Source organism: Columba livia, chromosome 1 (assembly GCF_036013475.1).
Source record: "Columba livia isolate bColLiv1 breed racing homer chromosome 1, bColLiv1.pat.W.v2, whole genome shotgun sequence".
Taxonomy (NCBI): Eukaryota; Metazoa; Chordata; class Aves; order Columbiformes; family Columbidae; genus Columba; species Columba livia.
Window position 1 is genome coordinate 124,977,955 of NC_088602.1, and position 27,990 is coordinate 125,005,944.

General features: G+C 37.8%; 1 protein-coding gene across 7 annotated transcripts in view; it reads left to right on the forward strand.

Annotated features, from left to right (window-relative positions):
- Positions 1-27,990, forward strand: part of EPHA6 (EPH receptor A6) — a 502,797-nt gene that overhangs the window by 400,572 nt on the left and 74,235 nt on the right. For 5 of the 7 annotated variants that reach the window (XM_065076536.1, XM_065076569.1, XM_065076544.1 and 2 more), the window contains 2 exons: positions 7,826-7,948; positions 24,392-24,453. In XM_065076536.1, coding sequence (XP_064932608.1) covers positions 7,826-7,948; positions 24,392-24,453 — 185 coding nt within the window. The remainder of the gene's footprint in view (positions 1-7,825; positions 7,949-24,391; positions 24,454-27,990) is intronic. The other 2 variants (XM_065076549.1, XM_065076555.1) reach the window with 1 other exon arrangement.

Genomic DNA, 27,990 nt, shown 5'->3' on the forward strand with positions numbered 1-27,990 from the left:
TAGCATAAATGATATCATTTCTCTTGAGGACACATCAGAAAATTACTGTTTCTAATTAAATTAGTCAAAGTCTATTTAGTAAATGAAGAACATTCTGAGTTTTATATTGGCTGCATATTTAGGACATTTAAATATTCTAATGGTACTCTCTCCTTTGAGTTAAGATTCCAAGGTCTAGATTTTAAAACAGTGAGTTTAAAAATTCAGGCTGCTTTAAAAGTTGCTCAGACAAAGGCAGATAAAGACCTACAAGTTTTTGAAAGTGACAGAATTATTTGTGAGTTCTCTGAGATGATGTCATTTACTCGAGTGGAATGTGGGGAAACGAAATTAGACCACCCTTTGAAAATCTGCTGAATGTTAGAGTACACATTTCCCTCTGCAGAGCAAACTACATTTCACAGAGGTTTTGATTTTACTGACTTAGGTATCCAAGGGCAAAATTTAGCCTTGAAAAGATTTCACTGTGTTATTTGCAAAGTAATGGAAATCTCCCCATGATTTGGTTGGACTGGCTGACCCCCAAAGGTCTCTTAGGATCTCAAACATTCTGTTATTCTGTGCTTTCAGTAGGGGTGAGCACACTAATTTTTGTTATTTGTTGTTGTGCTCTAATGTTTTATGATATGTATTGCAAAACACTGTTTAGTGATCCTAAGACATATAATTTACGGGGGTAAAAGTTTAGGGTTCTAAAATAACTTATGAAAAGCCTATCCTAAATCTCCAGATTAGTGCATTTAAAACACTCAAAATTAATTGTATAAATCCGTGCTTTCTGAAGGTACTGAAAACATGGTCCAACAAATTCACCAGGGTTAAATCTTAGCCATGTTTCTGATCTATTTTTTTCCATTCCAAGTCAGAATATGACATCATAATTTCAAAGTTTTATAAAGCTATTCCTCATTAAAACCTTCCACATGTTCCCTCATAAAAGATTATAAAGTAATGTGCAATTCCAGGTGGTCTAGGAAGGATAAATCAATAAAATCATGTGAGAGAAAAGTCGACCAGTTTTCAGTGCTTTCCGTAATGGATATATTACAAATAATTCTGGAAAAAATGCTCTCAACCTTCTTCTGGCTTCCCTGAGGAAACACTAGTAACAATAAAAAGCAGGTTTTATTTTAGAATGGAAGGTGCTCATAACAGAAGCCATCCCTCAGCCAGACATTGAGTGATAACATTGGGTAATTCCCCTATTCAGAAACAGGAAAACTCTTTCTACATTCTGTTCTTTAGTATTTCATTACTAAATGTTACAGTTCTGCCTTCATGAGGGTGCAGTTAGGAGTGAAAACATGCTGAATTCATTCAGTTGCTTCCTGCCAAACTGAAAAAAAAGCTCATTATAGCCCTTTGACTCACTTCCCCAAAGCCTTCATCTGTAGAGTTCCTAAGAACTTCTCTTAGCTATATTTTACAATCCCTGTAAGAAAATCATCAAGACAACTGACTATATCACAGTATCACAGTATCACAGTATGTTTGGGATTGGAAGGGACCTCAAAAGATCATCTAGTCCAATCCCCCTGCTGGAGCAGGAACGCCTAGGTGAGGTCGCTCAGGAACATGTCCAGGCGGGTTTTGAATGTCTCCAGAGAAGGAGACTCCACAACCTCCCTGGGCAGCCTGTTCCAATGCTCTGTCACCCTCACTGAGAAGAAGTTTCTTCTCAAATTTAAGTGGAACCTCTTGTGTTCCAGCTTGATCCCATTACCCCTTGTCCTATCATTGTTTGTCACTGAGAAGAGCCTGGCTCCATCCTCATGGCACTCACCCTTTATATAAACATTGATAAGGTCCCCCCTTAGTCTCCTCTTCTCCAAACTAAAGAGACCCAGCTCCCTCAGCCTTTCTTCATAAGGGAGGTGCTCCACTCCCTTAATCATCTTTGTTGCCCCCTACGCTGGACCCTCTCCAGCAGTTCCCTGTCCTTCTGGAACTGAGGGGCCCAGAACTGGACACAATATTCCAGATGTGGTCTCACCATGGCAGAGTAGAGGGGAAGGAGGACCTCTCTCGATCTACTAACCACCCCCCTTCTAATACACCCCAGGATGCCATTGGCCTTCCTGGCCACAAGGGCACAGTGCTGGCTCATGGTCATCTGTTGTCCACCAGGACCCCCAGGTCCCTTTCCCCTACACTGCTCTCTAATATGTAATTTCCCAGCCTATACTGGAACCTGGGGTTGTTCCTGCCCAGATGCAGGACTCTACACTTTCCCTTGTTAAATTTCATTAGGTTATTCCCCGCCCAACTCTCCAGCCTGTCCAGGTCCTGCTGGATGGCAGCACAGCCTTCTGGCGTGTCAGCCACCCCTCCCAGCTTAGTGTCATCAGCAAACTTGCTGATAGTACACTCTATTCCCTCATCTAAATCGTTAATGAATATATTGAATAATATTGGCCCCAGTACTGACCCCTGAGGCACTCCACTAGATACTGGCCTCCAACTAGACTCCGCACCATTGACTACCACTCTCTGGCTTCTCTCCTTAAGCCAGTTTGCAACACTACTCTATTGTCTAGACCATACCTCCTCAACTTAGCTGTGAGGATGCTGTGGGAGACTGTGTAGAAATGAATAGCCACTTTTTTAGCATTGAATACACTGTGCTTTTTTTTCTTTTTTTTTTTTCTTTTTCAAATTCTAAAGAAAATCTATAGGAAAAGAATAACGAACTTAAGTCTTCTTTTGATGGTACTAATAAAGAGATGGCACTAATAAAAATAAATAACTGACAGTAATTGTGACCTCTCTAGAACTTCTTCTTCCAGTTTATTAAATTAAGCTGCCAAAGGGCTGCTTTTGACTTTGAAGCTGTTAGATGCCCGAAAAGACACAGCACCTGAAATGGTGAATTTGACCTACCAAAAGTATCGGATCAGTCTAAAGTGTAATAAATAAGAAACAACAACAAATCACAGGGCTGAAGAGCAGTCTGCATCTACAGTAGGCTTTCTGATAACCTGCTTCAGCCAAGTCATTAGACACAATGCAGAGACTCTAGAAATGTTCTCGCTTTTAAAAGCAAATCTCACAAGTTGCACTAAGGTCACACAAGTACAATTGCTATAGTGAATAAAAAAAAGCACTTACTTTGCCCCCAGCATAGCTCAGAGACCCTGGCACAAACAGAACAACCTCACGGCCCTGCCTGCCTGTACCTGCACAATTTAACAGCTTCAGATCCCATTTCTGCAAGTCTTGTGTGCCCAGAGGCTGCCATGGCGTCATCTCAAGTGCTGCTGATGGTAGTCGGTCAAAGAAGCCAGCAGCTGGCGAGGAGCAAAGGGTGGGATGCTGGTGCTGTGCTGGCACTGTAGTGCATATGGGAACGAAACTGTTGGGAATGTTTGCACTCAAGTCAGCAGATGGATGTGAATGGGTTTGTACTGTCATTGACAGAAGAAAACTGTGTTCCATTTCTGTGAAAAATTCTGAGGGTCCTCTGGTGGAAGTTTCTATGTCAGCAGCAAAGATAATGGCTGGTTAATGTTCCTCAGCTTGCTCACCCCCTCAGAGTTTTAAAGTGCAAGTTATTTAGTTTCTTTTATGTGCTTCTCAGTATAGTTCCTCCACCCTTCCCCATTCAAACACAAGTTGTGTTTCATTCTAGTCCATTGTGTTCCACAGTATTGCACTGGGTGTGTTTGGTGCTATCATCTTCATTCATCCATCCATCCATCCATCCATCCATCCATCCATCCATCCATCCATCCATCCTTTCATCTCTCCAGTACTCGTATTGCCGCATGGCAGAACTTTCTCTCCTTTGTAGATCTAGGACTCCTCAGCACAGTTACAATGCTGCTAGCCCTGGGCCACAGGATGTGCCTTTGTTGTGGAGAGAAATGGCTGTTCTTTCTGGCTGGCCATGCTGCTGTGGTGCAAGTGCTAATAAATGCGTGAGAATTAATGTATGTGCTCCAGAGCTGAACTAAGCAGATGTATTTCCTTTACCCAACTATCTATTCTTGCCTTTCTGCTCTGTGTGATAATATGCCACTAAAACCACACCAGTTTAGGATGCTGTACCAGTGTCTTTCCTATCAAATTCTACCATTTGTGGTATGATATTCCCCCTGGAACAACAGATGAAGAAGGAAGGCAGGCTAATTGATTCAGCCCTCCCCCGCTGCCTCTGAGCGCAAGCACTTAGCTGTAATAATTGTGAAACAGAAGAATTTATACTGAGTTATAAGCTGGTATCACAAAACTCAGTAAATGGTGTATACTTCATGAGCTGTCAGCTTTTCAGAATATTGCCATCTATTTTTACTGTTTTAATGCACTTTTCCAACTAATATCTGTAACTAATGTAGTTTCCCGTGCTAAGGTGGCATAAGTTTCATATGTCATAACTATGGAGGAGGGAAAGGTGGGTTATTTTTCTCAATAAGACCATGCCTGTAAACTGTTAAAGAACAGCTGTATTTCAGAGCACTAAGGTATCATGGCTTAATATTCATGTCTCCTCCTCTCAGTTTAGAACCAATTATACCTTATACCAAAAGTTCTTTCCATTGGTGTAGCTGCACCTACTGCAAAAATAATGAGTGTTCATTTTTGCACAAAACAACAGAATGGGTGCAAAGCACTAGTCTCTGTATGATGTGCATTGAAAGAATGGCATTTCTCGAGAAAGTTTGTCAACTAAAGAAATAATATCCCAGCATCTTGAAAGTGTCCAGTGTGGTTGCTTGTAAGAGATTATTTAAGTCAAGCATTAAGATTTATTTTGCTAGCATACACCTCTGAAAAACAAACATTGCTTTTCCAATTTGGAGCATAAAGCAGAGGGATAAAAAGCAGCAGGCACATTTTTTGTAGACTTTTTTTTTAGCAAAGTACGTTTCCAATTTGGAAATAAAATAAAATTAAAAAAAAAAAAAAAGGGAGGAAAGAGCACATCTTCATTGTCCAATTAAAAAAAAAAAAAGAGTTCAGATAGAAGGAAATGCAATTCTTCTTCATTGATTTCCACACAGAATCTTATAATCTTTCTGAGAAGGTTTTTTCTCTTTAATACCATGCTCCCACCACCTTTCTTCTTTGTTGTGTTAGCAGAGAGCTTTCTCCCTTTCTGTCTTGAATACATTTGCAGAGTTTCTTTCAAATATTTCATGAATGTTTATCCAAAGAAGTAAAAATTTGAGTAAAGCTTCTAAATTACTGTAAATGCCCGAAGTTCTTATCAAACTTCTGTTCTTCTGGTGGTGATTGATGGGAGTTATGAGAATTAATTTTCTTTCTCAGCTACCTGCAACAATAATCAACTTCCACATATATAGGCATGTAACAGATTCTCGTACTCTATTCACGTTGTTCAGGTGATAATACCAAAAACACCTATTTGTTCATTGTGGGGCATATGCTGTATTTTAATTTAGGACCATGCATGTTTTAGAATGAATGAACTTTCAGCCTCTCCTTTGTCTGCATTTATGTCAATGGTTACTGATCAGGGCTGAAGGTTACCAACTTTGTCCTTTTCAGAAGCTGTTTGTGGGCTTTTAGAAGAGATTAAATGAGGTCTTGTTCTTGTAATGCTGCATTCTACTTAATGAAAGACATTTCTGAGGTGACAGTAGACTATTTGGATGGGATTCAGTTGCCTAAAATGACACTAGGTGCCTACTCTTAGATACCTAACTACTGCTTTGCCTCTTGCGGTCACTTTCGAAGATCTAAAGATCTTGTCATGTCTGCCACTCGAATGGGCATGTCTCAGATTTTCTAGAGCATCTCAAATGACACAAAGCATTTCTGCTTACACAACTGAATCCTACCTTTTAAGTGTGTGAGAGAAAAAGAAGAATTATGTATTCTTTCAGAAATTTGCTGCTTATAAAGCCTTAATAATTTTAGCCCTCTAGCTCTCTTCTTAATATTCACAGGTTGTATTTCTCAAAAATTTGCTGCTCCTGGTTTTCTCTCTGAATATGTACAATAAGTGAAATAAGTTTGGTTTTGTCTTCATTACTTTTTATAACAAAGTTATTGTAAGACTACAAGGAAATGAGTTATTTGCAATTTAACACCATTTAAATGTAGGAAAATGTCAATGGTGAAGCTCAAGCTGTTTTGCTTTTGTGAAGGTCTGCGCATATGGCATGTGACTCACAGCGGGCCTACTTTATGGTTGGTATAATTCATATTTTGAAACAGAGAAGCAAAGTTTTATTTGAGAAGTCTTCATCTGTTCATTATTTAGCCTTCACATTTTAAGATACTCTTTAGTACCAAACATCTTGGACTTAATGGGACAATTTCCCATTTTAAAATTGAATTTCTCTGTATTGCTTTCTAGACTCTCTATCCATGATCGCTTCTGAAAATATTTTAAAATTAAAGCCATGGAATTTAGAAACACTTTTGCGAGAATGCCAAATGCTTTACTGGAGTGGCCAGAGGGAAAACCTTTATGCTTTATCTTTAGCCATCAGTTATAAAACTGCTGCGTCCACAACACTAATTAAATGAATTATTTTTCCACAGACTGCAGCAAGTCTAATAACAAATTTAAAGGGCAAGTGTATTGAGGAGAAACAGTAGTACTCTTCAAAAATACAAGAGAAAAATCCAAAGATCTCTTACGCTACTTTAAATCCAGCAAATACATATGTGTGTTTTGAGGCTAAATTTTCCTCACTACATTTTTATTAGTTAAAAAAAAATACCAACTGTTGCATAAATTTTAAGAGGGGTATTTTTTTTCTCATTGTATATAAATATTAACATGTTTTATATCTCATAAAAGAGCATATATTAAATACCTGTAAGGTGATGTAAACAAACGTACCATTGCCTAAATTTTTGGAAGGATGCTTGCTTGATTATACTTGCACAAATGCAAAAATCATTCTGGCTGTTGATTTAAATTTATTGCAAGGTGGGAGAATCTTGACTCTGTGCTTTTAAGCCAATGTGTAGAGCTCTCATTTCATATCAGTCTTGACGCTGGCATTCACTGAACACTAACATGAGCTAGCTGAAATGATGCCCCTAGATCTCTGTACATATGCTGAAAGCTGAAACAGTGGATCAAATGATATAGAATCCTTATTTATCATCACTACAATAGATATGTCACAAGTACTTATTTAAAAGGGGTGGATGAGATAATCTCTGTCTCCAGAAATAAAGCTGTACATTTAGGCAATAGAGTTTATTCTATTGAAAGCATAAAATGTGTAAAGCTTCTGGTGAGAGCAAAGCAGAAAAGGGCCATGTCTATACTCCTGGCTTTTGCCTGCATCAGTTTATTGACAAATGATGGTAGACGTGATAGAAGCTCTGACTGCCCTGACGCAGAAACGAGTAATATAGCTGTAAATTCTGGTTCCCCTTCTCCCCTTGCCTGACATGGCTTTTGTCAGGTGGCTTTAAGATACTGGTATAAAACACAGATTTGATGGTATAGCTTTACCTCTACCAGTCTCTCTTTGATTTGCATACAAAACTGTAAAATGTGTGTATAGTAGAGTAATCAGGAATGCATTATGGATATCCAACAGGTGTATTTTGCCTTTAATATCTCAAATTTTTCCATTCATCCTAGAAGTGCTGGAATTCTCCATTTGCAAAGTATGCGGAAAACAAGCTCCTTCTGGTTAAAGCTGTGTATTATATGACCTGGTTAAAAACAAAAACACACAAATATAAACTTTTCTCTGTTTTTTATAATATCTGTTTCAGTGAAACCACGGTTAACTTTTTACAGGTTTGGTTACTCTTTCTTTAAACAGCCAACTTCTTTTATCAGCCAAAGAACAAGTCATTTGATTAATGATAATTTTTATCTCTTTGAAAGGATCCTTTCCGACCATTGGGGTGAAGTCTCTTTCGAGATTCCTGAGGGCGGGATTTTTAAATAGCATCCTGGCCTCACATCCAGTGTCAGGGGGTGGATCTTTACCCCCCAGCATTTCCTCTGGTAGGTATTCCACCCTATTCCCCCACATCAATTTTTCCCTTCACCCTTTGCCCCATCTCTCCACACATCTTAGGGAAAAAAAAAATTGGTATTGGTCAGACAGGGAGATTAGATGCCCCTTCCAATAAAAAGCTGAACTGAAAGTAAATGGAAAAGATAAATTACTTTTCCTCAATCAGTGCATAGGAGAAACTGTGAGGGAAACTGATCTGTAGTTAAGTGGTCAGCCTATATATAGAAAGAGAAGGCTTGGTATCTTCTGTCCATGCACCCCATGAAGCATGCCCATGCACACCAGGGAGTCATAACTTCAAAAATGTCTATACAAAATCCCAGATTTTATGTAACTCTATGACTCTTGCCTAAAAATTCCCTTGCTAAAACATGGAAGCAAAACAAATTTGGAAAGGCGAAATTTAATCATGTACTGATACAGTGTTTGAATCCTTTATATGCTTCTGTAGTTGCAACTTGTGGCTTGTGAAAGCTGCCTTAACTTTTTTTAATATCTTTTATCACAATTTGAACTAGTATGAATGTCTTAAAATGTGTGAGAAAACCCCATTGCCTGTGCTGCCAGCACAGTATTCCACACTGCCTCTGGCGACATCCCCAGCAGAGCCACAACTGTGTGATGGCATGAGGGACTCCAGAGGTTGGTTTGAGGTTGAGTGTAGGCTAAGAATGAGACCCCCATGCCGGGTGGTTGGGCTGCTGTCGGATACTGGGCTGAAACAGGGAAGGAGGACAGGTTAGAGGCACTTTTTCCCAGAAAGGCTGTATGTGTTGTCCATTCTCTTCTGGAGCCATTAAGCACCATCTTCCATCAACGCTAATAAATGAAGAATAAATACATGTATCTTAATTATAGTTAAAACCGAATCAAAGTTCAGTTCTGTTCCTTTCCACACCACATATTTCTATGTAAAATTAATCTATACGTGGGCTAATATCACACTTGTATCCTTTCAGGCCATCTCACCTGTAATATTACTTTCAGTTTTTTTTAAAGAAGAAGAATGTCTTATGGTAAAAGTAGGGAGAAAACTGAAAAATTGCATAATGTTATTGATTTTCTATACAAAAGAAACTGTTCTACTTCTCTGTGCTCCATTTTATCTATTGCAATAATGGTAGGCCTCATTAACACAAGGTGATTTTTTTTAAAGTGCTTTTATTTCATTGTTTACTTTCTTTCTTTGAACAGAAGCTTCTCAGCAACTTTGATGTCTTTTCTTATGACTGTTTGAGTGTCTATTGTCAACAGATTGTAAAATACTTTTTTTTTTCTCCTTGGGATGGTATCTATAACCAAACAACTGTGGAAGTAGAAATACTCCAGGCCGCATAAAATTCTCTGCTTTCAACATAGTACTATGTATAGCATATCATTGATTGTATTAAATTACAAATGGCTTAACTGCACTCCTGAACTGACTTCTCACCTACATACCTACTTAAAAGTTCATTTTATAAAGTACTCAGGACTGTTGTTTTCCAAGTGCTTGTAAAGCTTTTAATCACCTTTTTTTACTTAAATCATAACTCTTAAATGTGATTTGTTTAATAAAACTGGTTCATAATTTCTTGTTATTAAATGTCTTTTACTAAGAATTATGATTCAATCTGATGAAATAATACTCAAAATAGGGAAAAAATTGAAATGCAGGTACCTGATGTGCAACATATACCTTAGTAAGGTAATGAAAATAAATGTTGTGGTTTGATCATGTCAACAACAATAACAACAACAAATTATCCAAGCAGCAACCCCACGTAAAGGGAGAGAATGCACATCTTCTGGAACGTAAGGATTGTCAGGTAGTCTAAAGCCAATGAAGAACTGTAATAAATCCAACAGACAAGATGTGTCAAGTGACAAGTCAGAAATTGCCGTTAACAAATGTACCCCAACATTCTTATCTGTAGTGCTACTATTTAACTCTTCCTTTTTTACTTTGTCATATTTGTATTTACATTAAGCAAAGTCTTAATTCTGAATTGCCTCTCTCTTACAGAGATGACCAGAGGATGCCATTCCATTTAATGATAACTTTCCAAATTGCTAAAACCAGCTTTACTGTACACTTGAGCAAAAACCCCATACATGTACTACTTTTTTTGTAAAGAAAATAGAAAAATCTGTTGAAGAGAGTACTGGTCCGTGATGTGAGAGACTCAGAACTGAATCTTTTACTGTGCATGATTCAGTGGAAAATATATGTTTATCCTTGAATCCTTAATCACTTTAGCACAGAGAAGAGACGCACCCTTTGTTCATTTGTATCAAAAACCACTGCACTAAACACCTGACCTTTTTTCCTGAGTATTGCTTTACCAAGGAACCAAGACACCCAAGGCAACAGTGCTTCAAGTAGGTATAATATTTAAGCAGTGATATCTGTGTTATTGTGGCAGCCTCTGGCTGCTAGGATGGCAGCAGGTAGGCAAAAACAACTGCCCATGGCTAGTCCTGGTGCTGTCGTGAGCAGTGCGAGGGTGGCTGTTTGTGTGGGGGTACCGGGGCAAAGCACAATCCAGTGCTGCCTTTGACAGCACAGCGACCCCACCTCCCTTATCTGAGATGCTGGGCTCATACGGGTCAGTAGCTTTCATTAGCCTAGCAGAAGTACTTAATATTTAATAACTTTGCTGAGCTGTAATCTAATTGCTTCACATATTGCCGAGAGAAAAATTCCATCAGAGTTCCAAACCCGAGCGGACGGAGGAAGGAATGCGGTCGACCCAATATGAGTGATAAGCATACCTCAACTTTATTGATGCACTAAGCTGGTTTATATAAGACTTACAATAATTATGCATACTCATCATCTATTAATTGGATAGTATACAGTAATTATGCCTACTCGTCTTCTATTAATTGGATAGTATACAATAATTATGCCTACTCGTCTTCTATTGATTGGATAGTATACATAATGAGCTCAACCTTCTTGTGGTTTCTCTGGAATGCAACCTCCTCACCCTGCTAGAGATAATTCCCCAGCTTGTTTATCTAAACGCTCAGCTGAACCAGAGAGCAACCGCTCAGTACTTTTCCACTATGCTACACCAAACTCATGCTAACTGAGGCCTACTCATGTTAACTTAGAACAGAATTCTCCTGATACAATGGATCAATAGAGCCATGCCCCTTCTCTATTAGCCATGTCCCAACAACATATAGCTTATGTGTAAGATTTCAGTGAGTTTAACTGCATGGAAGGCTTAAAATGCCCTCATTATTCTGCAATTGGAGTCATTAGGAACAAAGATAATGAGGTGGTTTTTATTTACAGAAACCTTTAACTCCAAGCTAAGTGGCAGATTTACTTCAAAACAGTCAGAAAATTTATCCCTTACTGCAAACAAAATGCATTTGCATATTTTTTCTACAAAATTCCCCACTAATATTTTAAGTGAAATACAGAACTAAACTAGAAAACCCACCATAAATAAGTATCTGGAAAACAGCTTGGCAGGGTGATGTAGCTGTTGGTTTCCTTTTTTCCCTTTCTACCTTTCACTCGATAATCGGGGGAGTGTATTATGGTTGCGCTGACAGCTGATATTCAGTTTTGTGTAATCTGATGTCTGCTCTTGCACTGTGCTGAGGTTCACTTATGTAAAAGGTATCCTCATTTAGCTAACCTAAAGATTAATTTATGCTGCTAGCATGGGGCGTTACATCTTTCTGCATAAATAGATTGCCTCAAATGTGGGTGTTTTTTTTAAGCCTGGACATAACCGTGCTAATGCAATAGTGCTTATATGATAGTTACATCAAAAGTCTGTCACTGCCGTACAGCCATTTCACTAGAAGCAAAGCTTTCAGCAGGCCTTCAAATACCTATCCTAGACTTCTGCAAAAACAAGCCTATTTTCAGACAAAAGCCTTCATTTGATTTAGCTATCATTTATGCTACAAATTACTTAGTTTCTAGGTATCTCACCTGTTAGCCTGACAAATTCACAACTCGGTTGATGTAGATCTATAATGACAGGTGGATTCACATAAGGAATAAGTACTTTTTCTCAAGTGATATTCTTGCATATCTTACATAGAATTCTTGAACCACTGAACAGTTTGCACTCCTTATCATACTTACACTGGCATGAGATGTGGAAACTTACTCCTTCCTTTGTAATTAAACATACACACATACATACACATATATACACATGTTGTCAAAAAAAAACAACCAATATCTAATTGCCAGTACTGCATCTATTTCTTCACATTCCAGCTCTTCCAAACTAAGTACAGTGTTCTTTTCTCCATTTTGGGATAATTCTTAGCTTACTCCTCTTGCTGTCTATTGGCAGCTCTTGATTTCAGTCACCTGTAAAGGGTTTGTTATGTAAATTCACACCCGTATTGCCTGGCAGAAGTTAAGATCAGCAGTATGCTTCTGTCTTTGAAGAGTGTCAGACAGATTGCCAAGCTTGCTGAGTTGGAAAGGGAGGGGAAGCAAATACCTTTCCTACTGTTTCTTTCAAGCTAAACTCCTGAGTTTTTTCTGTTGACAAGAACAACTACAGATGTGTGTCAGGTTATGAGAAACAATGGAAAAGTTCCTGTTAAGCAAACCTCCCAGATCCCCTTCATCCTGTTCAGCACTCAAACAACATTAGCAGGAGAGGGGGAAAAAACATCAAAATTATTATTTCCATGCACACCTATCTATGAACATCAGTGGTGTGATTTGATTGTGAGTCCTCTGATCTCCCCATGTAGTCAGCAGCTGGATCATTGCCCCCTGTTTCATTGACACAGCACCTCTCTGAAGCTTCTGTGAAAGTATCATCATGTGGCATTTTTAATGAAGTATAAGCATCAGTTATTTCCTACCCCTTATTTTGCAAGGGTTAATTATCCAGCTCTTTTACATTTTAGGAAAATGGAAGCAAAGAAAATGGGCTTGATAAAACAATCCACCCTTGTGAACCTCAAAAAATAGATTATATGCAAGAAAAGAGGATGTACTTAGTTTCCAGAAACTTAGAAGTGATGCAGGACAGTGCTGACTGCTGTCTTGGACTAGATAATGACAGAACTCCTCCTCCACATAAAGTACATTATACAGAGGATATCCCCTTTTCAGTGTTTTACTGCCCAGTTGTCTATGACTGTTTATCTAATATACATTGTAATGTTCACATTTATTACAGAGACCTCCTCAAAAAACTCAGACATATCTGTAGAATACTAAACCAGATGATTATCGGTTTTCATTTACCCAAAATTCATATTTTATTACAATTTCCAAGTGCACCTGAGTGAGCCCATTATTCTTGATATTGTATAAACTGACAATTGAAAGCAAATTGTATTGACAGGCCCTTATTGAACAAAATTACTCAACAAGAACCATCTAGAAGCAATTCTTCATCATGAAACTCAGCTATATTTATGGTACTCCAATAATGAGAAAAGTAACTTCTGGTTTTTTTTCAGTTAATGCATTTTTCCCTATTCTGGGTTCCAGCACCTGAACTGCTGTATTTTTTGATCAATGAAAATTGCTAATCCTTTCTCAGTGACTAACAAATTGATTCTTTTATTGCATATATATTTTCTAGGATATCAGAGCTAAATGGCTCTTCCAGTTTATTTTTTCCAGCCTCGGTGCTATTTCACTGGTATGTCTAGCCTATAAACCCTGCAACTAATACATAAGGGCATGTGTTTTCTGAGGACAGACACTCAAATGTATACAGACTTTTCTGTTAGGCAGAGCCAAAATATGGATGAGCAGTAAGTAACATGAATAGTGAGAGAAACTCTTATTTCTATGCTGGTCCATTAAGGTTTAGCTTGAACTGTAGAACTGGCATTAAGCTCTGAGTGTAGGATGTGATAAAAGGAGGTCTTCGTTCTCTAACCTTGCTAAATAGCTCATTTCATGCTCAGGTAGTAGTGATAAACAATTCCAAACATTTTAGCCCTAGAAGTTCAGGAAAGTTTATTTGCATGTGTGCTCATTTTTACATAATATACAATACTATTGCATATTTTTAAAAAATCTGACTAGAGAAAATGTGGTGATTTATTGTAACAAGCATGTGAATTGAAGCAAGTTGTTGTTCATTAATAACAGGAGCAGAAAGATAGGAAAAGGAGAACTGGAGGAGCCTGATGGATACACACAGAAATGTATTTGTAAATAAGCTACATATGGTTATTCTTTGTCTGAAGCTCAAAGGGAAAAAAAGAAATCTGAACTTCCATTTGGCCTAGCAATAAAGCATTGGATGTGAAAACAGATTCAGAATTGTTTGACTTTTTGTGGGGTGGCAGAGGAGGGAATAGTTAACTTGAACAACGTTTAGGTTTCTTTGGTCTGTTTTAGGTGGGAAACCAGTGTACCTTTAGCAAATTCAACTTGCTGAAGTACCATTCCCAGCTCCAAATACCATGTATCAGAAATAGTTTGCCTAACTCTGGATTTACACACTGGTATTTAACATGTCTGTTCAGGTGCCTTATACAGCTGGTGAAGACTAGAAAGTTCTGGACTGACTCATATGACCTGTTTGTAACACAGAGTTATGAACATTTGACTCCTTCCCTTGAAATGCCTATTTTCTTTCTCGGAAAAAATCTAGATATTGCTAGCTATGGAGATGTCTCCACAGCTACAGGAGTTAAATTATGGGAGACGAATGCTTTTTGGTTTTCTTCTTCACATGAGAATGAGTTTCCGTGTTTTTCTTATTTCTTCAGGATGTACATGCTTGTCTAAATACCTGTGCATCTAAAATTTGCTGCTTGACCAATCTTCATTTTAACTCTTGTTTTTTGTTCATGATCAAAATCAGAGCTGAAGGGAGAAGCTTGACTGTGTGTGCCTTCATGTCCTGAAGGTACAAAACCTTAAAGGCAAATCAGAAAAAAATAACCATAATATCACAAAGATGTCACAGTGTTAGGTCCAGTGCCTCATTTATGTGCTGGAGCCCTGACTCTTGATGTTTTGTTTTCTTAATTTTTGGTTTAGAAACTCACATATGTTCCTTTGTGGATTTCAGAAACTACAGGAGTATTGATATGTGGCCTCCACTCCTTGAAATGAGAAATTAGGCTTTTCTCATGTGTAGAAAGCAGCAAGATACTCAGTGAAAGAGGTGGTATAGCATCAGTTTTGTATACCTCAGAAGTATAAAGTTTATGTAGACCAAAGGGACATAGGCACAAAGCACATGTACTCAAATCATAAATGGATAAAAAAACAACCAAACAAACAAAACATAAAGGATATTCTAAAGCGCAAGGCATGACAAAATCTTATAAAGAACAGAGTCAGGAATAGTAATGAATAATCAAAAAATGCTCTGACATTTCAGAACAGGATTAAAATAATACCTCAGCTATATCATTATACTTATGATAGCACAAACCCATGTTTTACTGTAACCTTATATATGCAAATTTTTATTTGCTCATTTTCTAATTTCTGTTGTAGCTTATAGCTTCTAAATATACCACACCTATGATAATAGGAAAATTCACAATAGAGATTAAATAAGCTTTGTTTCTTATGTTCCATAAGTACCTGTTATGTATGAGGAAGTGCAGAAGCCCCTGATACACAGACTTAATTCTTTTTAAATTCTTTTACATGCTCTGGGGTCAATAGGGCAAATGATCCTTGATACACTCAGACTCTGTGGACTAATTTTGAATCAAAGAACATCCCTTGCTCTTTACACAAGAGGATGTAGAGTGGAAGAAGCACTGAAATTGTTACAAGTAACTTAAGGGTGAAATGTCATTAGATTAAGTGAAATATGTTGAAATTCAGTAATTTAAAAAAAGTGAGGTTAATTATTTTGGCTAATCTAACTGGGCAAAAGTATCTCTCTTAAACTGAATCTGAACAGAATCTGTTATTTATTATAGATTTTGAGTTTTATTTGTTCTTTGATTCAGTGTTAAAGTGAAAATGCTAGAATTTTTAGGGCTCTAATTCAAATTTCAAGTAATATAAATCTTATGCCAGAATAACTTCTATGGAAACTTATTTCCCACCCAGCCCCAAACATAATTAAATTAAAACTGAACAGCCAGATTATTTTTGTGGCTGGTCATTAAGAAATTGCTTATTCTTGCAAAGAAACTAATCTACATTCTCCTTCCTAGTCATACACTAAGACTACCGCTGGGTTTTCTTGGTTTAAAATGGGATTATATAACCTAGTATTTGAGATAGTCTGGTCAAAAATGCAATCCTTGAGCTGTGTTCTGACTTGTGATTTTATCATCTTTTAAAACCTCTTTCACATCAGTATAAGGTGGCCCTTACAAGCCATGGAGATAATAGAATGCTTCCAGGGTACATGACCAAGATTCTGATGCAAACAGCTGTTGTAATGAACTGTGGAAGCTCTTGGGCAAATGCTGTAATTAAAATTATTTTTTAAGGTACATCAGTTTATCTCAAGGGCCCAGGCAGGCACACTGCCCTCTCAAGATCAGGGAACCATGTAGACAATTCAAAGCCTTTTTGTGCACAGTTTCTGCAGATATAGTGGTTCCCACAGATTTTTCTTGCAGGCTAAAGACTTGTTTTTTGTGATGCCTCAGCCAAGTCACTTTGCCTCCTCTTCTCTTTTCACCATACATACCATGGATTTATCTGTTTATAGATTAGTATTTGAAAAATAGTAGAAGACTCTCAAATTAGATGCATTAGATGTACTTAGAGAAGTTCATATAGCAGCTTTCAGAGCTGATCTACAAGTGTACCAGCTCTTGTTCCCCTCCATGTGTACATCTGAATTCTATTAAGCCATCTCACCCTAATGATGAAGGTGTTTCTTTTTTATTTTTGCTTATAATATTCATGTAAACATAAGCAACAGGAATAAAACAGAATTTTTCTCATCCATATTGTATTTGTACTGCTAATAAGTATGTAGAAAAAGATAAGACAGGTAACCATTCCAACACATGGAAACTTGAAGAAATGCAATTTTTTTTTTTTTTAAGATATATGGCTAGAAAGTATAAATGCAGAAAGTATCAAAATTGAGGCCAGTTATTGTATTTCCATGGTATAATTTTAGCCTCTACCTGCCCAACTTCAAACTAGTGATGAACTACTTGTTCTGCTTTTACCCTCTACTGCTCTCCATTTGCTTCTCTTGCAGAAAGACAAGAATAAGAAAACAAATAATGAAAATGATGCAACTGTGTTCTTTTTAAAGTTCCACTCTTCTCAGAACCTTCCAGAATATCTTTTGTAGGCACACTGGGGGATTGATGTGGATTAGGAGTTGCAGAAGCAGCATACCAGAGATTGTTAAAACTTCTGTTGTCAAAAGCAGATTCTCCCCTTGTCATATGAAAAAGAGGAGAACTGTTCCCAGTGCTTGTTGTTGCAGGAGGGTTAGGCCAGAGGATTTGAGAAGGTATTTTACAAGCATACGTACAGACATTTCCTGGCTTCCAAGTCATACCAAAGGGCATAAATTCTTTCCAGGCTTAAAGGGCATCAATTCTTTCAATATAAAATTACAGATTAACAGCTCAGAGAACAATGTTTTCAGATTGTGTTGATATAGTAAATCCTCTTCAGCTAGTAGTGACAGCTATATGGCCCTAATTTGCCAAATAATAAACAGTAACTTATGCTCATGCATGTATTTTATATTTTTATCAAATGATTTTGCAAAGGTATCTTCCCTTGACTAAATTAAACTAATGAAAAGATAGATGCAGAAAAATAGAAAGAGGACTAACAGCAAGATAAGTAGGCTATATCTATGTGATTTCCTGTAACAGCAGGATGTATATATTTTAGTGTTATATTGTTTGAAAACTCTGGCTTCTAAAGTCTCAAGAATGGGGTTGGAACGGCAACTTCTATTTTTTCAGGTCTTAATTTGAGACCTTCTGTACTGCAAGTCAGTAATGCAAGTGAGATGGCTTGCAGCAAAATTTCCATTGGCTTCATGAGTATTGATGAGGGCTAACAATGCAAAACCCAACAGATTTTTTTTTCAGTTGCTTTTTGCGTATTCATTAGTCCGTCATTCCTTCCTTTCTTAATTTCATGTTATGGAAGAAACTTTTTTTTTCATTTTTTTCGAAACTTAGTTCTCCTCTGATGCATACAACTGCATCATCATTAATAGGAGGAATGAAGAAGGTGCAGTGCCACAGCAAGCAGTTTTTCAGTTTTTCTGTTTCAGGGGTGTCAAACTCATTTTCACTGTAAAATATAGGAGCAGTTACATTTATACAGTCCTAAAATTACATTTGCCCCTGTGAAGGCAACCACCAGGCTGATGTGGCCCCTGGTGAAAATGAGTTTGACGCTATTTGAAGCAATACATATAGAACAGACCTAGTGTGAGATCTAGGAATGCCCTCCAAGCCCTGGGCATTTCAGTGAGAGACACAGAGTTTGCCGGTGGGCACTTTGCATGCTGAGTGCATGCTCTGTTAGTCTTATCTCATTAGCTTTAGCAGGAGATAAGTTAGTGGGGAAATAAGAGCAGAACGTGGATTCGGAGTGAAAAAATACCTGATACAAGTGACTTCTCAGAGGCTACCTGGACACATGAATTCTGACCTAAAGAAGTGATGGAGCAGTATTTTCTTATATGAACCAGGGAGCATATTCAAAGCCTTTGCTGTTTTAAGTGGAAGAATAAATATCCCCTGTTTATGTTAAAAGATATATTCCCATGGTGGGTGTTAAAGATTTCACTATAAGACTGTAGAAATGAGCATGTGCTAACTACATTCTTTTTGGAGGATTAATCTTACATAAAAAATTCATTAAAGTGGGCTTTGCTGCATTATTTAAAATGACAACAGAAGACAACAGGCTGAATATTTTGTCATTGATATGACACTTCAAATTGTCCTCCTTATTTATCACTCTACCTCTCAATTAAATTACACGCTATCAAAATCTAGTGTTGTGGGAAAAAAAAAAATAGAACTAAAAATGTGAGTTTCAAGTGTAATTGGTATTTTACATTATTCTGCAATGTATAGCTTTTTTTCTTTTTTTGCATTTCTGCCTATTAAAGAAAATGTCAAGCAAATTGATCAATAGAATATACAAAATTGTAACATATTCTGAGGTGGCATTATATCAATACAGAATGTTTGTCATTTATGCTGGTTTTCTTTGAATGGCATTACAGTACAACTGAGTAGGAAAGAACTTTCTCAGGAAAAAAAATAATAAAACACCTTGTCAAAACTAGTCAGATACTTGTCACAAGGTAGTATTTGCATCAAAGCAATGAATAATCCCCGCACCTTCTACAGCTTAATCTAAGTTCTGAGTAATGAAATTCTTGTCCTTTCTGAGGATTATGCAAAGCACTGATACTGCTCTTGCTTTTTTCATCTGGCTTTCTGAGATGCTGGGAGCCTGAAATGGATCTGTTAGAACCAGAATTACTCCTTGGGCAAGGAGGGGAAACTGCTTTAGCCAATATCCCAGACACATGTTCTAGTGTGAGAATATTTATAGTTTCCTAGAATTATGAAAACGGTTAATGTGGCTATGATATCAATATATGTAATGTATAAATACATATTGTTAAGTATGTAGTAAAACAATAAATTTTTTACACAATTCCAAATATACGTAGTGTGTGAAAGCCATATTTAGGTTTAAAACCTATTGCCCCAGAACACTATTTATATAATTATTTACTTTAAAAGGCTTTTTTCTTTCCATACTCCCTATTCCAGCACTGCTGGGTATCTAAAGCTGCTGCAAGAATTATTTGTTTGGCTGATTTGATCATTGAATCCACCTTCAAACCTTTGTATATTTTATCCACTCCCAAATCAAACATGAAGTTGTGTGCTCTCCTACAGCAGTGTCTGCAGTTTTTAGCTCCTAGATGCTCTCGATCTCTGTCTTTTATTCCAAGTCCTCAGCCAAAGCTGACACATTTTCAGTGTCCTTTTTCCATCCCTTCCCTTATGTGGATCTTGACTGTAAAATTAACCCTTTTCTTCTTCAGACACTTGTTTAGTGCCTCTGTCTGTATCCATGTGAAGACACTCACCTGAGTTGGTGAAGTCTTTAAACTAGAGTTTGGGTGCCCAGCTATCTGGCAAGGGGACTTGTCATCAGTCACAGGTGCCTTTTGGTGCCTATACAGAGTCCCCTGGGGCCAGGAGCAAGTTCTCGCAGGTGCTCATGCCCCATGGCACCCTCTGATCTGCAGCCTCTGCCGCCCGTCTGAGCCCCAAGGGCTTTCCCCACTCCCATCTATATCACCTCCCACTCCTGTTGATCCTTAAACTTGTTTCTTCACGTAAAGATGTCCATGTTTCATATGTGTAAGCAATCATAAATATAGGAAAATAACACAATGCCTTCCAGAATTGCATTAGCCTAACCTGTGATAAAATAATCAAAGTTTGCTTCTGTATCTCTAAGATTTCTCAGCCCCCTCCTTTTTTTCATTCCTGTCCTTGCTTTGAGGATGAAGAATTAATCTTTCTTAGTACAATGGAAGCAATATAGATTTTCATAATCTAGGTTATAGTCTGCTTCTTCTCCTCTCTCCTCTCCTCTCCTCTCCTCTCCTCTCCTCTCCTCTCCTCTCCTCTCCTCTCCTCTCCTCTCCTCTCCTCTCCTCTCCTCTCCTCTCCTCTCCTCTCCTCTCCTCTCCTCTCCTCTCCTCTCCTCTCCTCTCCTCTCCTCTCTCTTCTTCCCATCCCCTTCCCCTTCCCCTTCCCCCTCCCCTTCCCCTTCCCCTTCCCCTTTCCTTCCCCTTCCCCTCCCCTCCCCTCCCCTTCCCCTTCTCTCCCCTCCCCTTCCCTCCCCTTCCCTCCCCTTCCCTTCCCTTCCCTCCCCTTCCCTTCCCTTCCCTTCCCTTCCCTTCCCTTCCCTTCCCTTCCCTTCCCTTCCCTTCCCTTCCCTTCCCTTCCCTTCCCTTCCCTTCCCTTCCCTTCCCTTCCCCTTCCCCTTCCCCTTCCCCTTCCCCTTCCCCTTCCCCTTCCCCTTCCCCTTCCCCTTCCCTTCTTCCCTTCCCATTTTTTTTCCTCATGTCTTAGCCAGCTTCTCCAGAGCTGACTGCCAGTTCCATTCCTTCAAACATTCATGAACTAGAAAGTCTGTTCATGCAACACTAAATACATGGTGGAATCACTTAAGTGTGTCTACAGGGTACTGAGCTGGAGAAGAAAATACAGCATTGTGTATTGGTAACCAAACACAGCCTGGCTTGATATCCTATACTGACTAGTTGGAGAAGGACACTTGATTTTCTGAATTTGTTTTTCCTACCACACCTTCAAAATCAAGATGTGTCCTACCTTGCATGTCCCTGATATACTTACATTTGTAAAATGTTCAGAGATTGTTTGTTTGGAATAGAACCTGCTTTGATAATATATGTACTCACTGGAGGCTGCTGTGTAGCAGAGCTTTTACTGTGTCTTCAAGCAACCGAAACAACAGCTGAGACATTTTTGATGTACAGGTACTCCAAAGGCAAATACTATGCTGAGTAAAAGTCTCACTGTATTGCCTGTCACAGTCCAGCTTGGAATACATAAATATCTTCAGTGATACATTAACCTTGCAGCCAAAATAGGAAGGCTTTTATCAAGTGCTGGCACACAAAAGAAGATAAGTTAGTGTTAGGCTCCAGATTTAATATTTTTACTTTACAAAATCAAGCAATGGAACCGGGTTCATTTTTGTGGTGTCTTGACACAACCTTGCACCCAGTTCATTTGAGATTTAGGTAGGATGGAGAGGGATACAGGCTGAGTCTGTGGGATGCTATCAGCCTAAATGACTAAATTTGTTGTTCACCAAAATTCCTGAATACTTAATGATACATTCCATACCAATATACAGCAACCTGTTTGAAGACAAATGCTACTTATTTTGGTGTATTTACCAGATCATGCCATTCCTGTGCTGTCATGTGCAAGAGCTGGTTTTGTGTTAAAGCATATCATTTCAAGTGATTAAAGGAACACACTGAGCAGTTTAAAAACTCATAAATATTGTCCACAGGTAAATGCATATAGATACATTTGATGATTACTTTACCTAGAGGTTCATACTATTGGTTTGAGCACAACGAAGTACAGTTTGTTGTGGGTTTTTTAGGGGGGGGAATATTTTGTGAGAGAACGTAGAAGAATTAAAAGTTACTTTTACGAAATAAGTGTGAAAATAATTTGTGTTGAAGGATATGAATCTGAGGAGTATAAATATGTAACAAGAGCCTAGGAACCTCTAGAGAGCCTTACAAAATAGCTTCCAAAAAGTGCAGGGCACCAAAGGACAACTAATGGGAAACTAGGGGCACTATTTTGAAGCGTAACAGATCTATTCGTTGTTCCCTTCAAATGCAAATCTTCCATAAAGTTGTTTTAGTTGCTGTTTTACCCAAAAAGAGAAATTTCTCAGTAACGTATGCCTGATCAAATATACCATCTGAAAAACACCTTTACATCCATATTTATTGCAAGATGCTGTTGTCTGCAATGATTTAGAAATTACTACTTGCTTGAGAGAGTTCTGCATTTAGTAAGATCTTCTAGCATTAGGTTGCCATTTGATTACTTCTCTAGATTCTAGAGTACTCCTTTCACATGGAGATGTCAGCCCCTTGACAATAAGCAAATAGTAAAGGTAAGGGAATCTAGATCATTCACGTGCTTGAAATTAAGGAGACTAGGCTGTACGACTAGTCATCATTAGCAAGCTGAGGTAAACATCATTAATTTTTAAAATGCTGTGATCTCTAGGAGCTTAAAAATGATGTTGCATTTAAGCTTGTAGTGCAAAACTAGGGTATAACAAATGGACACAGATTAATATAAATTGATTTGGTGGCAGATGCACATCTACAGCTGAGAACAAATATTCAAATAAAAAAAAGAAGCTGATAATTCTTCACACTTCACAAAGTCTATCCAAAAAGACTGTTAAGGCATCTGAGAAGTTTCAGACAGAAAAAAAAAATGTACTACTGCACCGACATTATGAAACACTGTTTTATTCAATGAAGACCTAAACATGAGGGTGAATACAGCAAGAATCCTAAATTTTATTAGAAGAAATGTGAGAATATTGTGAGGAACATAAGAAAGGCTAGACTAAGCTATGTTCCAGGGTACGTGGAACTGCAAGTTGACATGCCGGAAAAGAACAGAGAAGTGGCTCATTCACTGTTTTGAATTCAAGGTTAGCTGTAACAGGTCAGGAGAAACACCTGGCTGTGGCTAATTATATACTGGAGATAGTTTTAACACTTCCACTGTTAACCAAAAGCAGAAAGTTAGCATGTACAGAAATGGACGGTTGTGCTGGAGGGATCATAACACCCTTCTCACCGTGTGCACTGTGTTTGTTTCTCATCCCCTCATCCAAATAAAACACAAACATAATTTGAGAGGCAAAATTTAAAAAAAGGTCATGAAAGAGGCTTTCTTTGGGTTTGAAAAATAGTGGAACTGCTAGTGTTTTATTGAGAAAGTGAAATGGGCAGACTTGTGGTGTCACCACTTGGCACACCTCTGGTTTCCCACAAACCCCAAAAGAGACTGGCAGTCTCAGGGAAAGAAGAGCTTGCCATTTAAAGACTTTTTACTTCCTTCCCAATCTTACTAACATACTTATTCATTAGATTACTTTTGCATGTATTAAAATGGCTCCTTTGTAATATTAACAATTCTAAAAACCTTCTTGCTGCATAGCTTGATTAGCATGCTAATTGGGCCTCTCCTGTCAAGCGGTTCTAGAGCCCTAGTTTATTCCTGGGTATCAACAGTGAAATGATATTTAGTTAAGTACCCAGTTTAAAAGTTTATATTCAGATTTGTATATTCCTGTAAGAAATAAATGTAATGTGTTATTCTTCTTCAATTTAGATATGATCCCACTCTGGAACCATACAGTTAAGGAAAATTTTTATTTCAGTGATATGATGTATATGTTATGTATGTACAAACATATGAATTCAGAGTTTTGCAGGATTATACACACACACCAAATCTAGGAGAGCTTTGTTTCTGACATCTTCTTTCTGTCTATCTGTATGCCCCTAAATCATTGAGATGTTTTTCTTTGAGAGCTTTTAATTTCTTGTGGGGTTTTTTTGGTGTTCGTTTTTTTTTTTTGCCTCAACTCAAATATATTCCAAAATGTTACACAGCAAGTGTTGCTATTTGGAAATAGCAGATTCTTCTTTGATCCTTTTTAAGGGGAGAGTACACTGGACCAAACAAGGCACATTCAGCTAATCCAGCACAACACTAAAAAAAAAAAAAAAATCTTAAAGAATAACACACGGAATTGTGTCTGTGATATAAATGAGGATTTTGAAAATATGTAACATATTTAACCAATGTGAATAATCTCTGCATAACACCTGGAATTATAAAAGTCACACAATACGTCTGTAATCCTAATGTGTTTCTTTGCTGTTTTGCAGGCAGACCAGTAATGATTGTTGTTGAGTACATGGAGAATGGATCCCTTGACTCCTTTCTGCGGGTGAGGTGCCATTTTCTGATGACATTTGAATAAGACACGATTCTAGGTTAAGATTTTAAATAATTTATCATAAATTAATTTCTACATAATGTTATTAATGGATTTTCAGTGAAGAATAGAAGAATTTTCCCCAGGGTACATTTCTGAGGTACAGTGATAGATTAGAGCATGGCTGGAAAAAAAGATTTAAACTTAAGAATATAATTGATTTCTTATACTGAAGTAGTTCTCATATTTAGCAAAATGCATTTCAAATAGTGTTTTATGAAGGAAAAGGTAAATAGAAACACAAATGCCTGATCTTATGGAAGGCATTCATTTTTCTCAATCACCTTCAAAAATACTTGGTTATGATTTTTTTGTTCGGCGAAGTATAGAATAGACTCAGTAATTGATTTATAATTATTTATGGTTACTTGCATTTAACTAACTGAATTAGAAAACAGTTCATGGGTGAAATCTCCTGGCATTAATTAACACTCAGAGGTCACTAACAAACATTAAAAAAGGGATACAGAAAGCATGAACCATCTGTTGGCACAGTTGTATTTAATTTTTCTCAGAAAAGGAGAAGAATGACCCCCCTAAGCTAAACTTATCCTAAATTAGTCTCTTTGTTAACAGAACCCCTGGAAATGCTCATAAGACCCCACATGAATGATTTGATTGTCAAGTATTTCAAATTTGCCTGAAAAATTAAATGTCAGCCCTTACTAGCCCAGTGCCTTGCCATTGCCATCTTGCAGAATGGTAAAGCTGGGGTTGTAGCCAAGCACAGGGCAGGGAGTAGGGGGACTATGGATTCATGAACTTGCTTGAAAGGGTACGCCAAGTGCAAAGGAGAGCTGTTCAACACAGAGCTGTGATAACCTTTTGAACAAAAATATAGATGATTCAAGGGTGCTTTGATAGCAGCAAGAAGGAGCTGCTAAGAGAAAAGAGTGAATAAGCAGGTGGGAAAAAAACAACCGACACTTTAGAAAGACTTAAATCAGGGTGAGAGAAAGAAAGTCATACAGAACAAAAAACTTGTTTGACAGCCAGTTGGGAAAAGGGGTAGCCACACAAGAAGAGCATCTGGAGCAGAGGATAGTACTCTGAAAGCACATCAGAGCCATTATCTTAGATATTTCTAGACACTGGTTCTCCCTTCCTTTTGGTTTTGATTATTTTGTAGTATTTTTTCTCTAACATTTCTTAATGTCCTCTTCAGCAACCCTCCCAAATAAATTTATTTTCCTTTGTCAAGACACATAGCTGATATCTGCTATGTTTCAGAAACATACCAGCACCGCAGTTTCTGGTGAGAATTTGCTGATCTCTCAAAATCTGGTTTTTTTTCTGGAGAGTTTGAGATCATCAAGTTCCTCTTAGAAACTGGGTTGGTTTTAGAAGTCACCCATCTTGCCTTTTTGGCTCATCTCTCTTATCTACCTGCAGCACACAGATTGACACTGATTCAAGAACCTGGGGCTTCCCTGGTCTGTAAGTTTTCAGCAGTGCCTCAGGAAGAGTTGCCTGACCTGGAACTCGGCTCTGTGCGTGTACGTGCATGCATGTGTGCAGCACGTCATCGAAGACAATAAAACCAAATACTGAAATAATTAGTGAGAATTACCTTTCTCTTAATTGCTCTAGTATGATATCTATAGTCCAATTATTCTTCATATGCGTTTATTTATCAGAATAGTTACTACTTATTAGGATACTTTAATAAAAACTGACATCAGCAAAATTATGATGTTACTGTGAAGCAATACTTCTTACATTGCATCAGATATATTTGTAGGCAAAACTGCTGGGGGGAAAGGCGAGCTAATAATTTCTGCAGCTGGTTTCCATGTATATTATTTTACAGTTTCAATTCACAACTTCAGATATGGTTTATTCTTCTAAAATGCTTTTTAAAAGGACTTTAGATAATATTCAGCATCCCAAAGTACTGTAGATATATCATCAGCAATTCTGTTGATAATTAGCAGAGCAAATGGCTGCAAAGTAGCCTATTTAAAAATAAATCCAGCTGCTTCATTAATAATAGTTGTCTCCTGTAGACATAAGTCTACACTTTTAAAAGCTTTTGTAGAGATACAAAGAAGCAGAGAGAGTTTATCTTTAGCAATCCTAATAAATTATGTTCAGTGAATATAACAGGAATATAAGGAATATAAGATAGTCTATCTTTCTTATTATTTAAAGGAATCACTTGTTACACTGCAAAGTGTTTTTACAGAGGGGGAAGAAAAATCCATTTCTCACCATAAGAAATATTTCCCCCCACACCGCAACCTGCAAAAATTAACCAGCACGTCTCTCCAACCTGTCCTTCAAATGCTTGCAGGAATGGCTCAGTCTTGCAGTTTCAAAGAAAGACTCTGTGATGAACCATGCGAGGGTATTCCAGAAGAAAAGCTCCTCATGGAAGACATTTGCCATCATCCTCCCCACAGCCTTGGTGGGATATTAGCTTTCATGCCAGTATGAGTTGTACCACGAGTCATAAGCATCAAGTAAAACTCCTAAACCCTAACATTTCAATATCCTTTACTTCCTTGCTTTACAGATAGGGAAATAAAGCACTGAGATTTTAAGTGATCTGCACAGTATTGTGCACAAAGTGCACAGCAGAGAGTAGAAATGAAATCAGTTCCCCTGATTTCAGGGGAAATCAAGCCAGCAGCTTACATTCATCCTTCATCTTATTTAGTGCTGTATTTTGGTTGCAGTTATGTGACCAAGTCCCCAAACTAGTGCCTCACTTTCTGCTATTTGTGTTAATTAAAGAGCAAGCTCAGCTAGATCGTGTCTTCACCACCCCACAAAATATGCTGTGTACTAGTTGCTCACTTTGAGCTTTTGAGTAAAAAATTTGGCATGCATTTGCAATATGAAGATGCTTCAGACATATTTTTAGTGGAAAGGCAGCAGCTAATTAGGACCAATTCTGTAAGATGACAGTAATTAATTACAGAAATTGTGCACCATCAGACATCCTAAATTGCTGGAGACACTTGTCACTAAATTTTCTGCAGAAATCCTGCATTATTGTTGCAATTATATAAAGTTCATTTCCATGAGATGAAACTCAGTTGCCTTTTTTTCTCAGATCAAAGCATTCAAGATAATCATACCACAAAAGTATACCTAAAATTTGCTGCCAAAAAATGTTCATTTGACTAGAAATAAGGTATATGTGACTTCATTTCTTGTAACACTTGGAGAGATTTATCTGAAAAAGGAGGTGAGCTTCCAGCTTAGTATTTCCTCAGGGCCTACAGGCTCCTCTTTCAGTATTACTCCCAACAGCTGCCCAATAGAAGTAATCTGTGCTTGGAAAGAAGGTGGCTTGATACTTCAGCTTGGGAATTGAGGAGATCCAGGTACCTGTTCCTGTTATCAACTTCACACACAGACTTTGGATGGGACGTATTGTCTTTATGTTTTGGTCACCTGCCTGTGTCATGGAGATCACTTATTCTGCAAGCATATAAGGAAAATAATAAACACACAAGGAGTTGAAATGGCAGTTATTTCTAT